Source organism: Electrophorus electricus, chromosome 15 (genome assembly GCF_013358815.1).
Source record: "Electrophorus electricus isolate fEleEle1 chromosome 15, fEleEle1.pri, whole genome shotgun sequence".
NCBI classification, from domain to species: Eukaryota; Metazoa; Chordata; class Actinopteri; order Gymnotiformes; family Gymnotidae; genus Electrophorus; species Electrophorus electricus.
The window spans coordinates 7160523-7173928 of NC_049549.1; the positions used below are offsets into that span (position 1 = coordinate 7160523).

General features: G+C 38.7%; 1 protein-coding gene across 1 annotated transcript; it reads right to left on the reverse strand.

The window, feature by feature from the left end:
• Positions 1-5815: 5815 nt before the first annotated feature.
• On the reverse strand, positions 5816-10234 carry rab3aa (RAB3A, member RAS oncogene family, a). Its single transcript, XM_027008598.2, has 6 exons — positions 10067-10234; positions 9954-9980; positions 8220-8447; positions 7683-7801; positions 6695-6819; positions 5816-6570 (listed from the first exon to the last, which is right to left on the reverse strand). The coding sequence occupies exons 3-6, from the start codon at positions 8445-8447 to the stop codon at positions 6380-6382; spliced, it is 663 nt and encodes a 220-aa protein (XP_026864399.1). The 5' UTR covers positions 9954-9980; positions 10067-10234; the 3' UTR covers positions 5816-6379.
• Positions 10235-13406: the final 3172 nt, after the last annotated feature.

Genomic DNA, 13406 nt, shown 5'->3' on the forward strand with positions numbered 1-13406 from the left:
GTTGCAGCTAAAGTTCTGCCAGTACGGGAGCTGTCTCTGGGTGATCTCTCTCTATTGGCCAAGCTCATGGTGTAGACATGGCAGATGCTGTGGATGACTCTGTAGTCAGGCCATGCAGGGATCTCAGGGTTTCTCCCAGGGTAGACCCCAAACTAGAATTAAACTTGAAGGAGTTGGAGCTGGCAATAACACAAAGGAATGAGAGGCTAAGCTGCTACATTTTTGGGCTCTACAGGTAGATGCAGAAAGGAAGGTGACACTTTAAAAGGTTGAGTATCGGCTTGGAAAAACCCTCGGAAGACTCTTTCCAGCACCAGTAAGCCCTGTACCTCCAGGTACCCCAGCTCCCTCTGACTCTGCCACTGCCCACATTGATGTCAGTTGAGAGATTGCCTTGGTCCCTACTTTTTAGGGACCATGAAGTTGATGCATGTTTTCCAATGTTTCAGTGCATAGCATTGACTTTAAATTGGTCCAAGGAAGTATGCTCTCACTTACTGCAGTGTAAGCTAGTTTGTAAGGCCCAAGATGTGTTCATCATTCGAGCAGAGCCTAGATTACCACGTTGTGAAAGCAACTGTTCTCGGAGCATATGAACTAGTGCTGTAAGCATACAGACAGAACTTCAAATGCTTAAAAAACAATTGTGGAATTTGCCAGGGAAAAGACTGATTTATTAGAGAAGTGGTGTGCTGCTTGTAACATTACCACATTTAATCAATTTAAAGAGCTCATACTGGTTTAAGAATTCAAGAATTGTCCTCCTGAGAACATTGTAATGTATTTAAATGAACAGAAAGTGTGTAATCTGCTGCTTCTACGCTTGCTGATGAATTTGTGCTGACACTCAGAACTGTTTTTAATGCACCCATTTCCCATAGTGAAGCTCCCAGTCGTGCAACTTGCTCAAGGTATTAATGGGTAGTGGTAGCTCAGTGGTTAAGGTACTTGATTTGTAATTGGAAGGTTGCTGATTCAAACCCCACCACTGCCAAGTTGCCACTGTTGGGGCCTCTGAGCAAGGCACTTAATCCTCAATTGCTCAACTTGTACTCAGTCATGATTGTAAGTTGATTTGGATAAAGGTGTCAGGTAAATGTAAGGACTCCTGAAACCTCTCCAAAATCTGATGCCCCAATTTTAGCTGTTTCTGTGGAAACACGAATGCTTCTGCTGCCATGAGTGTGGACACATTATAGCTAATTGTACTGTGCTTAAGCACAATGCCATTTTAACAAAAACGGTAAATGCTATAAGTGCTGTATCTATGCATAAGTCTTTGCTTCTTCCCACAGATGCTGTTTCAGCCTTTTCTTTTTGCGGGATCTGTTTCTCTTTTCGAACCTGAGGAAGGCAAACGGCCCATCACAAGTTTACATGATATGGGTGCTGCAGTGTCTTATGTTGGATAATGTTGCCTTTTGCAAATCAGTCCTATTGTGGTAGTGATATGTTGATGTAAGGTCTTGAACTAGGAGTATTCTGGCTCCCACGGCATAACGTTTTTCTAAGAACCGACAATCACGGGCATGGTTAGAGTAGCTGTTAGTTCAGCTTTGCCATTTGAAAGGGGTGTCTTTTTTTATATTAAGAAATGACCATTGCTGGTGGAATTGCATTCCCCTTACTTGAAGTAGTTTCAAGCCCTATTGATGGTCTTGTTGCCATTGAACAGACAGCATTTCCTGCTTGTGTGTTAATGCATGCTCAAGCTTGCAAATTTGGGAACACTGTTTTTGGCTGACATGTTTATGAAGGATCCCTATATCCTTAAACCTGCTATGTCCATCTGTCCGTCCCCATTTCAACAGAGCCTATAGATCAGGCTGTGTTGATGTCTGCACATGGGGCAGCCTCATCCCTTATGCACTGTTTTGAGTTGGCTGATGGAAAAACAGGCACCCCCACTCAGCAACAGTGCTACTCCGTTCAAGATGGTGTATTAATGAAGACTTGGTTTCCGTCTACTGTAAGTGAGGGGTGGGAGGCCATCCACTAAATAGTGTTGTCACACTTGTCAAATTGTTGGAAAACCTATCCAAGTGATCCCTTCCGCTCTGCTTTTCCCCATACCAGTTGGTGATGCTTTCGAGAGATTTTTAGTAGATTGGGCTGGTCCCTTAGCCATTTCTGGAGCAGGTTTTGGGCATCTCCTTACGCTTGTGTGCTGCTACCAGGCTTCCTGCGGCCATTCCCCTTAAATCTAAGGCTATAGTGAAAGCATTAAGTTTTGCACCACATTTGGTTTACCTAAATGCATGCATACAGACAGATCAAGGTTCTAATTTTATGTCGACCCTGTTTGCACAAGTAGTTGGTGAACTGAAGATTCAGCATCAGGTGTCTAGTACCTACCATCCAGAATCCCAAGGAGCCCTAGAAAGGTTCCATCAGACCTTCAAGAATATGTTAAACATATTGTCAGGATTTTGAGAGATTGGGTTGAGGGAATGCCATTGTTTGCCATTTGGGGAAACAGTGCAGGAATCTACTGGCTTTAGTCCAAACACCCTGCTTTTTGGTTGATCAGTGCAAGGTCTGACTTAACTGCACTTATAGATAAATTCCCCTCTTTGTTTTCTGATGTCCCCACTCGCACTTCTGTGCTAAAAAATGATGGAGGTAGGATTCCATCCACCCATCAGACGACACCATACAGCCTAAACCTCCCATGTTTATGCCGATGACAGAAACGGAATATCTTTTAGAAGACTCTGATGACCCTATGGAGTAATAAAAGGAGGAAGAAGCTAGAGAGAAAAGGCAGTGATTTGTTAACAGTATTTGATATTTGACTTGGTGTATGATCTTGCTTCCCATTCTGACTTTGCTCTAATAGTTAGTATTGCTATTGTATATTTGTGTATATATTCCACTTTGTTCTTTTTGTTGTGTTCACTGGTAAGTAGGAAGTGACTGGGGTGTGGGTTTGCTCTGTTTTCTCTACCTATGGGGTAAGTGTAGTTGTGTGGTGTTTCTCTCTCTCTCCCCCCCCCCCTCTGTGGGTTTAGTGTCTTTTGTTTCTAGTGTGTATCTGTTTATTTTGGCCTGGATCACTCCTGATGTTATAGTCCAGTGTGACACTACCTCTTGTGTATCACACTGTCTGTTGTATGATACTTCGTGTATCATGGAATTACTTCGTCTGTTGCAGTCTGACTTAATTTCTACCACACACTTGATTTGCTGTTTTCCTCAGATTTCCTGTTGCGGTCTGGCTATATTTCAAAATAATTGCTGCAATATACCTTTTCTAATACCACAACCAAATATAAAACCATAAGTCCTGTCATTTATTTAAGACTAGACAAATATTTTTTTATTATAATTGCTGAGTAACCTTTCTTACAGATCAATGATGCTTCTACCAACAAATTTGCATTATTGTCCTTTGGAAATCAAGGACAGTCCAAGAGTTTTAAATTTTATCTGACATTTCACTATTTGTCAGGAAGTGATCACTCTAGGATGATGGGGCTCACTGCAGATATTTTTGAGAGCCATTAATGTGATGTCTACTCCTAAATGTGAGGAAGGGAAAACACTTGCTGCCTGCTGAGTTTTGAAAACTAAATTTTACCCAAAGTATGTTGCCAGCAACTTTTCATGCACTACCTAGATTTCTATTAAATGACAATACAGGGGGGAAATATTGATTATTTGAAATGCATTTATCAATACAAGAACACAATTTAAGAAGTAAGAGAACCACAGGCAATGTAATGTAGTCATAACAACTTGCAAGTAAGCTATGGTAAAATAATCAATATAATTCAGAATTGTATAAGACAAGTACATGGTAGCATAGTAAAGCCAATCTGTTCTTCTCAAAATGAAATTGGCTTCCTATGCTCTACAAAACGTTAAGGGCCTTGATCAGGGGATCAACAGTGGCAACTTGGTAGTGGTGAGGCTTGAACTTGCAACCTTCAACTAATAGTAAGATTAACTGAGCTACCACTGCCCCACAAATAATGTGAAGATGTCTGCCAGGTCCTTTAACTGCTTCATTAGCCAGAGCTGGAATGTAGACTCCAAATAGAACCACACTTGAGATTTCAGCCTGCATTTAATCACCAGGGCCTTCAAATCAGATATACAACCTCCACCTCACTGCCCCAGTTGTTCAGGAAAAAAAAAACAAAACAACAAAACACCAAGCATTACCTTTTTCCTCGGCTTTACCCATGATGACTGCGTCCCTTACATTCCAATTGACTAAGAATGGACCTTTAGGGCCAGTTTGAGAACAGATAACTTGTGACAAGGAGAAAAAATTTGAGGTCACATCTAAGAAAATGCTGTTACACTTTCAGGAATGGTGTTGTAGAAACACCTATTTTATATTGAACATAAATGATCAATGACTATACGGCTTATCCTTAATGATTTTATATTGTGGCTAAAGATTTAGATGAGAGGCTTCATTTTGGGGACTACTGTGAGTTTTCCAAAATCTCAGTATTACCCCCCCCCCCCTTTTTTTTTTTTTCTGGAAGCTTATTCTAGGGGACAACCATATGTAGTAGAATCTCTCTTTTTTTTTCTCTCTCTCTCTCTCTTTTTGAACAAAGATTTTCCCAGTTTCCAGAGAAGCTGACAATTGAGATGGTAGTTAAAATGGCTTTGTTGCTAGGGAAGCTTTGTTTTTAGTAAAAAAAAAAAACTAACAAAAAGAGACAAAAAACATCACTTCATGAAACTTTCCATTCTCCAAGCAGCAAACATGAAGAAAACTGTATATGCTTTTATAGTGTGACTCCTTTTATACAGCAACAGGAATTCTCTTTTAAGAAGTGTTTTAATGATGTTTTCTCTGCACTGAAAAGAAAACTTGATTACATTTGGTTTGGAAACACAGAAGTACAGAGAATGTGGATAAATATTTTACTATATAAATGTGTTTTAGTGGCTTTTTATAACTGACAATGAAACTGAAATAATTCAAGAATTAGTTTAATCCCATCATCCATTAAAAAAACAGCAAACATTTAAATAGATGGCTAGATAGTCAGTCTGTCTGTGACAGATACATGGTCCATGGTGTAAACAATACTCCTCATTAGCCTACCCATTTAAACTTATGTGATTTTGCAACTGTGAACCACAGTTTCAATGTGTAATGTCTTAGCAGCATTTCCATCCAGCATTGTTCTACTGGTCCTAATGCACAGCAATGACTCTCAAACTATTACAATGACAATCAGTCCCGGACCCTGCTTTCTAGTGCTAAGTGCACCATCTGTGTATACAAAACAGATTGTACTTGCATTGTAATTCAACAAATGCTTATGTATTTTCTGAAAGTAATTAAGTCCATCGGGGTAGATCAGGGGTTTCTAACATACATTCACAGCACTGACTACTGAAAATTACTCAGAAAATTAGCAGAAGGGTTTGCACAGAGCTGTGGTATTCTATGATGAGACACTCCAGAACCCCCCCCCCCCCCCAAAAAAAAAAACCAACAACAAAAAAACAATGCACATCAATACCGCACCAATAAAATAACTGAATTGAAACTTCTCTGTATTAAAATATTTTTTTCTTCTTAATCACAAATATTTCCTCCATACTTTCCAAACCTTGTTTCTCACAAAAATGTCAAACATTAAATAAATAAATATATAAATAAATATATAACAAAAAATCTACATCGGTCAGCTATCTTTATTTGTTTGTGAAATGGGGCCTGAATACTCTTTTACAAAGAACAGTTATGGAAATATGGAATATATAAACTAGGAGATAGGAGTTTTAAGCATGGAATTTCCCTGAACCCCCCTCCCCCCCCCCCCCCCCCCCTCCCCAAAGATAGACCTACCACAAAGCAAGACTCTCAAACCAAAACATTCCTGATTATTTTAAAGAATTATGAATTAAAGTGTTGTCACTATGCAGACTAATAACACAGTACCACACCCAGTGGTTTTTTGGGGGGGAAATCTGTGTACCTAATCTAAAGATACTTTCGAACTTCAGAAACATTACTGTTCCATGAGTGAAGGAAAGGCTGGCTTCTAGAATCTGACTGCTGTTTATATCGCTTATTTTCAGGATGAATAAAAAAACATGAGGAGAAACTGTTGGGTTGGTGATGGGATTTAAAAAAAAAAAAAAAAAACACCATAAGAAGGATGGCACCTGTGGTGACAAATGTTGGGCAGTGACTCATACAATGACTACTACCAATTCTAGCTTTGTCAATTCATGAGGCAAAATCCCAAATCCAAAAGACTAAATACAGAGTGTGAAGAGAGAGAAAGCGGGGAGACAGGAGTACAGCCATACACCCTCTTCTCATTGAGGGAGAGTCTTGCCAAAGCCCTTCGTCACACAGAGGAAATGTATTCAGCTTTCAGCAAGGGAAGGAGCACCCTTAGCAGGCACAGTCCTTGTATGAGTGCTGGGGTTGGTCATTGAGCTCAGGCCCCTGTTTGCCTCCTGTGACAGCAAGCTCGCCACCCTCCAAACTTTCTGACATTCTCTCACAGATGATATCCACCAGGTGTTCAAATATCTTCTTCACGTTAATGTTATCCTTAGCACTAGCCTCAAAAAACTCAAAGCCTAAAACAAAACAGGTCAAAAGGCTAGTGTTAAAGCACATTCGTGGGGTCAATGGTTCAATAGCAAGATAATAAAAATGTAATTTAATTGTGTTTTATGAAAACATTTTCCATAAGCAAATCACCAAGCTGTTCTGCCAAATGTCTTCCTCTCTCTGTAGCCACAAGCCTCTCTTCATCCATATCACATTTATTGCCCACAAGAAGCACCTGAGCATTGTCCCATGAGTATGTTTTGATTTGAGTAGACCTGAAACACATTCACACAATTACATTTAGATGGAAAGAGGAAAAAAAATCTGCCCTCTGATAACATGAGTCATATTAACTGACTGTAATACCTTAAAGTGACAGGACAAAGAGTACATATCACAAGAGGTGCTAGTGTTTGTGTTTGCTTTAATCATTTAGTCAAAAGGTAAAGCTTTCATCACCACTCACCACCAGCAAATAAGGCAACATTCTCTTTGCTGCTTGTATTCATAGCAAGTCCTCTGTGTACTAATCTTTGTCTTCTTAACAAATATTAATAGGTTTTTCACACAAAGACCCACCATAAAAGTGCCAAATGTACACAGTGATGGTAAAATATCATAAAATTGAAACAAGCATACATGCATACTAGTAATATTGAAAGTGTGTGCACCACTACACTATTGGTGAATCACTTTTTCAAGTTCAATTAAAACTCTATACTTCTATCTGAAGGAAAATAATTTAAAATGCTCTAGGGATGAACCAGCATTTACCATAACTAAAGTGCCACTCCAATAATCTAATTGAGATTTCTTCCTGACCACTTTACAACAGCCTGATGTGTTGTACTTTAGACACTTTCATGCTGGGAAGAAACAAAGTGCACTAGATCTCAAACTGCAAAACATATTACAGAATAGCAGAGATTGTAAATGACAACTTGCAGCATTCAGGATACTGTGTGGTATGTACGCATGAAGGAAGTCTGAAAATTTGGTTCAAATCCTATGCATCTTGCAAAATCTAGAAACTCACAACTGAGTCATTGCAAATAAAAAAAGGTTAACTTGGATAGCCAGGAAAATGCTGGAATTGAAATGGAAAATTCCCAAGAAAAAAGTGTCTGCATATTCATACCAGTCCTGTACTGCATTGAATGACTCCTCATTAGTGATGTCATACACAAGAATAAAGCCCATTGCCCCACGATAGTATGCAGTGGTGATGGTTCTGTACCTCTCTTGCCCAGCTGTGTCCTGAAACACACAATTCACTCATCAGCTCTCATGTAGGTTAGGTCCATATTCAGAGAGGTGGAAAACAATGGCTAAGTATCTTAGAAAGTGGTTAATGTCATAAATAACTAATAATAAATCGTAACAAATAACAAATGGTGAAGCCCAATTAACAAATACTTAAACAGGATTAGTTTCCTTTGTAAAGTTTTTACAGGCCAGTGGTCACCAACACTACTCCGGGTAAACAAGGTTTTCTAAACATGTGGCAGATTAAGACTGAAAAGAATCTGTGTAATATGGTAGAACTCCAGGTTAGTGAACACTGCTTTAGGCTAAAGCTTTGTAAGAATGAGTACCCAAATAAAATGCATAGACTGTAATTAAAAATAACTAGCCCCCAGTAAAAAGAGCAAAAATAAGTACATGAACTCCATACCCAGATCTGAAGCTTTAGCTTCTTGTCATTCCTGTAGATGGTTTTCACTTTGAAGTCAATGCCAACAGTGCTGACAAAAGCTGGTGTGAACGAGTCATCTGCATAGCGGAACAGGAAGCTGGTTTTGCCTACACTGCTATTTCCAATGATCAGGATTTTGAACATATAGTCAAAGTTCTGATCTGCTGACTCTCTCTGTCCATAGCGAGCATCATTAGCTGAAGCCATCTATAAAGAGTAATATACAGACTTTAAATAAGTAACACTAAACTGAATATCCATTTGTTGAATACTTCATTACAATTCGAGGAAAGCTTTTGCAAACAAGCAACAGTAAATTGGGATTTAGACATCAGTCTCTGTTTAACTATAAAGGAAAACTTTAGACAAATCCATTTCAGATCATGTGAATTTCTACATCCCAACAGATCAGGTTTGGGATTGTTAAACAGAGATGACGTTTCTTGTGGGAGGATCTTGAAAAGCAGCGTAGCGGTGTCAGGTGTTGGAATAGAAGAATACAAGGTCTAAATATACACAAATATATATTCCTTATATACAAAGAATATAAGGTCTAAAACCTAGCGTCTATAAGAAAAAAAATACTCAAAGCATAGAAGTCTTTTGACGAATACAGTTTTTTTACTCTGAGGACACGTCCAGGACCTTGAATACCAATATTTGTCGGATGGATTCAGGGACATAACACGCAATTATACAACAAGACCGTTTATTAGCTTGCAACCATAAACACCTGCATTTTACCTCAAAGGGCATTTTCGAAGATAGCATTCTATAAAAATAAATTTCATTTTCCATCATTACTATTCTGTCATCGAACAGCAGAATAGGACTTCTTTTTTTTTAAATCTTCATTCAATAGCCAAGCCGGTTTCGTAATTTTGATTTTCGATCCCCACAATGCGCTTGCGCCTGTCAGTGACGTAACCGTTAACGTCCACTACAAAATGGTCTATTTGATGACAGCGAGTTAACGCTAACGTTACGCTGGCTACTTGTGAAGGGTTTTATAGGGACTAAGAAAAAGATAGGTAGTTGTGTAAACTAGCTAGCTAGCTAGAAATTAATAGCTAGTATAGACACCAGCTGCCTAAAGTTTGCTCGAGCAGATTAATGCAAGAACGCAGACAACTATTAAGGAAAAAGCTATACACAGCTAGCGAGCTATATCAAAAATCCGTTCATTTTCACCCAAATTTAGCCATATCTTGCATGTGATTAAGTTCTAAGTGTTAACCCCGAGAAATAAATTAACCTTTGACGGAAACGCATTGATATCAAGATAGCTTGCTAGCGAGCAGATGTCCAAATAATCCTAATTAGCGTTAGGCTGCATTAACTAAGATAGGTTAAATAATTAGCCACACGTTAACATAGTAAGTTAACATGCAGATCAGTTAGGAAATGTCACAATAACCATCCAAAACATAAATGATTCCTATATAGCTAATGTTAGGGACACACGTTTCCAAAATCTTTAGCTAGCTAACTTAGTTAGCAACCAACAGTACAACTGCGTTCGAGGGCAGTGAAGTCTAGTAACATCAAAAGCAGCTGAATGTTCGTGAAGTGGCGTTTTATTAGCTAGCTCCTAGATCACCACCATGCCGAAATAACGAGTATTTTTCGTCGTTATTATTACATTTGTCCATCGTGATACAAACTAATGAAAAAATCAACACCAGTTGAAGTAACGGGCAACAGAAAGCTTACCGTCGTACAATGTTTCTTAGTTGCCCAGCTCTAAGTATCAGACCGCGTTCAAGCTATCTGCGCTTTAGCGATTGACGGTCAGGTAATGTGCGTTAAATCTGAAGGCGTATATATGCGCGCTTTTACGGTATTTCGCTGCTCAACGCAAACTAACGCTCTCTAAGTAAAGTGAAACTATTTTTGAAGAGTATTGGCGTAGACACGCATCATTCCATTGCACCGAATGGTCTGTCCCCAGAGTACCTTAGCGAACTCCTAGTGCATTACGACCCACCACGTCTGCTTAGATCAAGAGGCGCAGGCTCTTTACGAGTATCAAGAATAAGAAAATCTACCGCAGGGGCATATCCATGTCCTATAAAGCTCCCATACTATGGAACCTTTCTGTAAATGTTTGAGACTTAGACACATTCTTAATATTTAAGGCTAAGCTGAAAACATCTGTACAGTCAGGCATTTTATTAAATATTTCCCATCTTAGGTTAAGGTGTAGATTTGGGAGGTCTTGGCCATTGAGTGTTATGGTAAACTGGGATGGTATGATGCTTTCACCTCTTCACCTCTTTATCAGTCAGGTTTGTTGAGTAGCAGAGTACTGATGTTCCAGGGAGCCCTCATGCCTTCTGGCTCTGTCCTTTTAGTTGTGCTGCCTTAGCTAGATCTGTTGGAGTCCACCTTTGCACATTATAGTTTCCTAATTCACACACCCTCATAACTGGACATACCTAATAATCTATTCTCTGTTTTTGTACATCTACTCCCGAAGTCATGCTGTTACTGTGCCTCTACTTGTCGCAGCTATAATGACTCCCCTCACCATCCCTGATGCCCCCCTGCTGTAGCCCACCACACCTCCACCCCAGCCAACTACTACTACTCCATTGCCTTTGACAGACATTCTTATGAAAGATGGCTTTCGGACACATGCACACTGTTGAAACCAGACTATGACTTCTAGAAAACCAGAATAGACATTCATTGCTTATTTCTTTATTATTATTATTATTATTATTATTATTATTTTCTTTCTCTCTCACTACCTATCCTGCTCCTTATTGTTTATATTGTGGCTATTGTAGTGTCTGTTGTTGGCTAGAGGAGGATGGTTCCTCTTAAGGTTTCCTCCTCATGCTCTAGGGAGTTTTTCTGTGACACTGTTGCCCTTGGCTTGCTCACTGGGGGCTTAGACATGCACATGTGTAAAGCTGCTTTATGACAATGTCTGTTGTAAAAAGCGATATAAATAAATTTGACTTTGAACAACGCAGGCCATCTTTCTTTCAACTCTTGATTCCTTTTGCACAGTGTCCTGTCTAGACAAGTGGCTCAAAAGTGCCTTGCAGGACTTGCAAGTACATGAACAGATGAAATACATGCATTGATAGGAATGGTGACATCCATAATATTCAAACTTTTAGTGTTTAAGAATCTCAGATCTTCATTAAACAGAAGTACCACAGTCTTTGCATTTCCACATTCATCTTCAGACTATGGAAGAAAAAAAAAGTCCCATCTTACCCATTTGACAATGAATACAATTTAGAACATGTAGCATAGTACATTTGCATTCAATTTATAGAGTTATTTAAAAATTATAGTTATGTTTGCTGGAAGTTACTTCTTTAGAAGGGTAAGCAAATCTTTTTAAAGCAATTAGATAGTAATACTAATTAATTCCTGAACATCTGCACATAATCCACAATAGTTTAAAAGATAGAATATATTAAGAGGCATGGTGATTTCTTTTTTGGCATATTGGGGGGATGCATCGTATTCATATTGGCTTATTTGTATTGGCAGAAGTTAAAACAAAGTTATACCCATGGTTACATTTCCCCATGTGAATTTATATGACAATTGTAAGCACAGTCTCATTGAAGAAGCAGCCTACTCTAAGGGAACTCAATCAGTAGTTGGTGAAGGAAATGTCTTCTGAGCATGTAAAGTGAATTAGCTCTTGTAATGATATCCTTATCAGTTTAATGTTGAATTTGAATTTGAGACCTTTCACATGCAGATCTGTATGAAAATATAAACTCACCGAGTACTAAGTTAAACCTTTGCTGTAAGAGTTCTGGTCAATCTGACAGTGTGTCTGTCTTATCATCTTTAGCACTTTAGCGAAACAGTGAAATCTGGCCAAACAGAATTGTCCTGGCTTTATGGGAAATTTCTGAGAAATAGATATCCAAATTCAGTCTAATTCACCTAAAGGTAGTACAACTTTAATATGGATTTATGAAAAAGGGGTACAGTAGAATCTGTCCAAATTTACACTAGTGATAGGCAAAGGAGACCACTCTTGGGTGGTAGTAGAATTGTTTTTGCATTATGGGAAAATTCAGAGAAATAGATAACTATACTTCCTCTGAATTAAATGGCCATTTAAACACAATTACAAATACAAAGACTTCCAAATGGATGTATTAAACTTGTACAGTAGAATATTATAAACTTGTTCCGGTGATGGCCAAGGGCCACCGCTCAATTGGCAGCGAAATTTTTCAGCCCTGGAGTACCTCCTGCCCTGCACATTTGCAACATTTCACTAGTGATAACCCTTTTTTAAAAAAATCTGGTAGTTAAGCTCTATAATAAACCTCTGAGAAACATTATTTAGAAAAACACATTTGCGCAGTGCTTATTAAGCTATTTAAATGTATTATTAATTGTGTTTAATGTAATGATGCAAGTAAACTAGTTAAATCAAGTAAACTGTATTTTGTACTTATAAATGTAGTAAAAGTGCATGTCTACACCAAATGTTCTCCAAAAATACTAAAGTCACCGTTACTTTTTGATCAGGGAGTGTTAGTTTGCGGCGAGCAGAGAAATACCGCAAAATCACACATTTAAGCATATAGCACGCAAATCACGCGTATTCGGATTTAAAGCGCGGATGACTTGACCTTGAATCTCTAAAGCGCGGATAGTTTGACGCGGTCGAAAAACTGCCGCCAGATCCAACCCGACAGCTCTGCCTTCTGAATGATTATTCATGCTTTTACAGTGACTCGCAGCAGCAGGAGGACACTATATTTCTCCTCTTGACTAATGCGACTAATTTCAATTTTAACAAACAAATCGTAGGCAGTTTTAATACAGCAGACTTAATTTCTGGTGCATATAATGCATACTGAGCATGGTTTCTTGTAGTTGCAGCTCTGGTTATCTGCCCATTTTGAATTTTGGTTTTGGTGATTTTGGACTGTTCTCTAGTTTTGCTCTGTGCCTACCATGTATGTGCAGAAAACATTTGTACATACCATGCACAAAACATTGTTTATACTTATACTCTGATGTGACCTACACATTTACATTTATCTAGCACCTTTCTTAAGCTCAAGGGTACTTTTACAGATATCATCTTCTACCATCACTTACACACCAATGAGAAGCAACAGCCAATTTGTGCACAGCATATGCTCAGTCCCCCCCCCAACAATTTTAGGT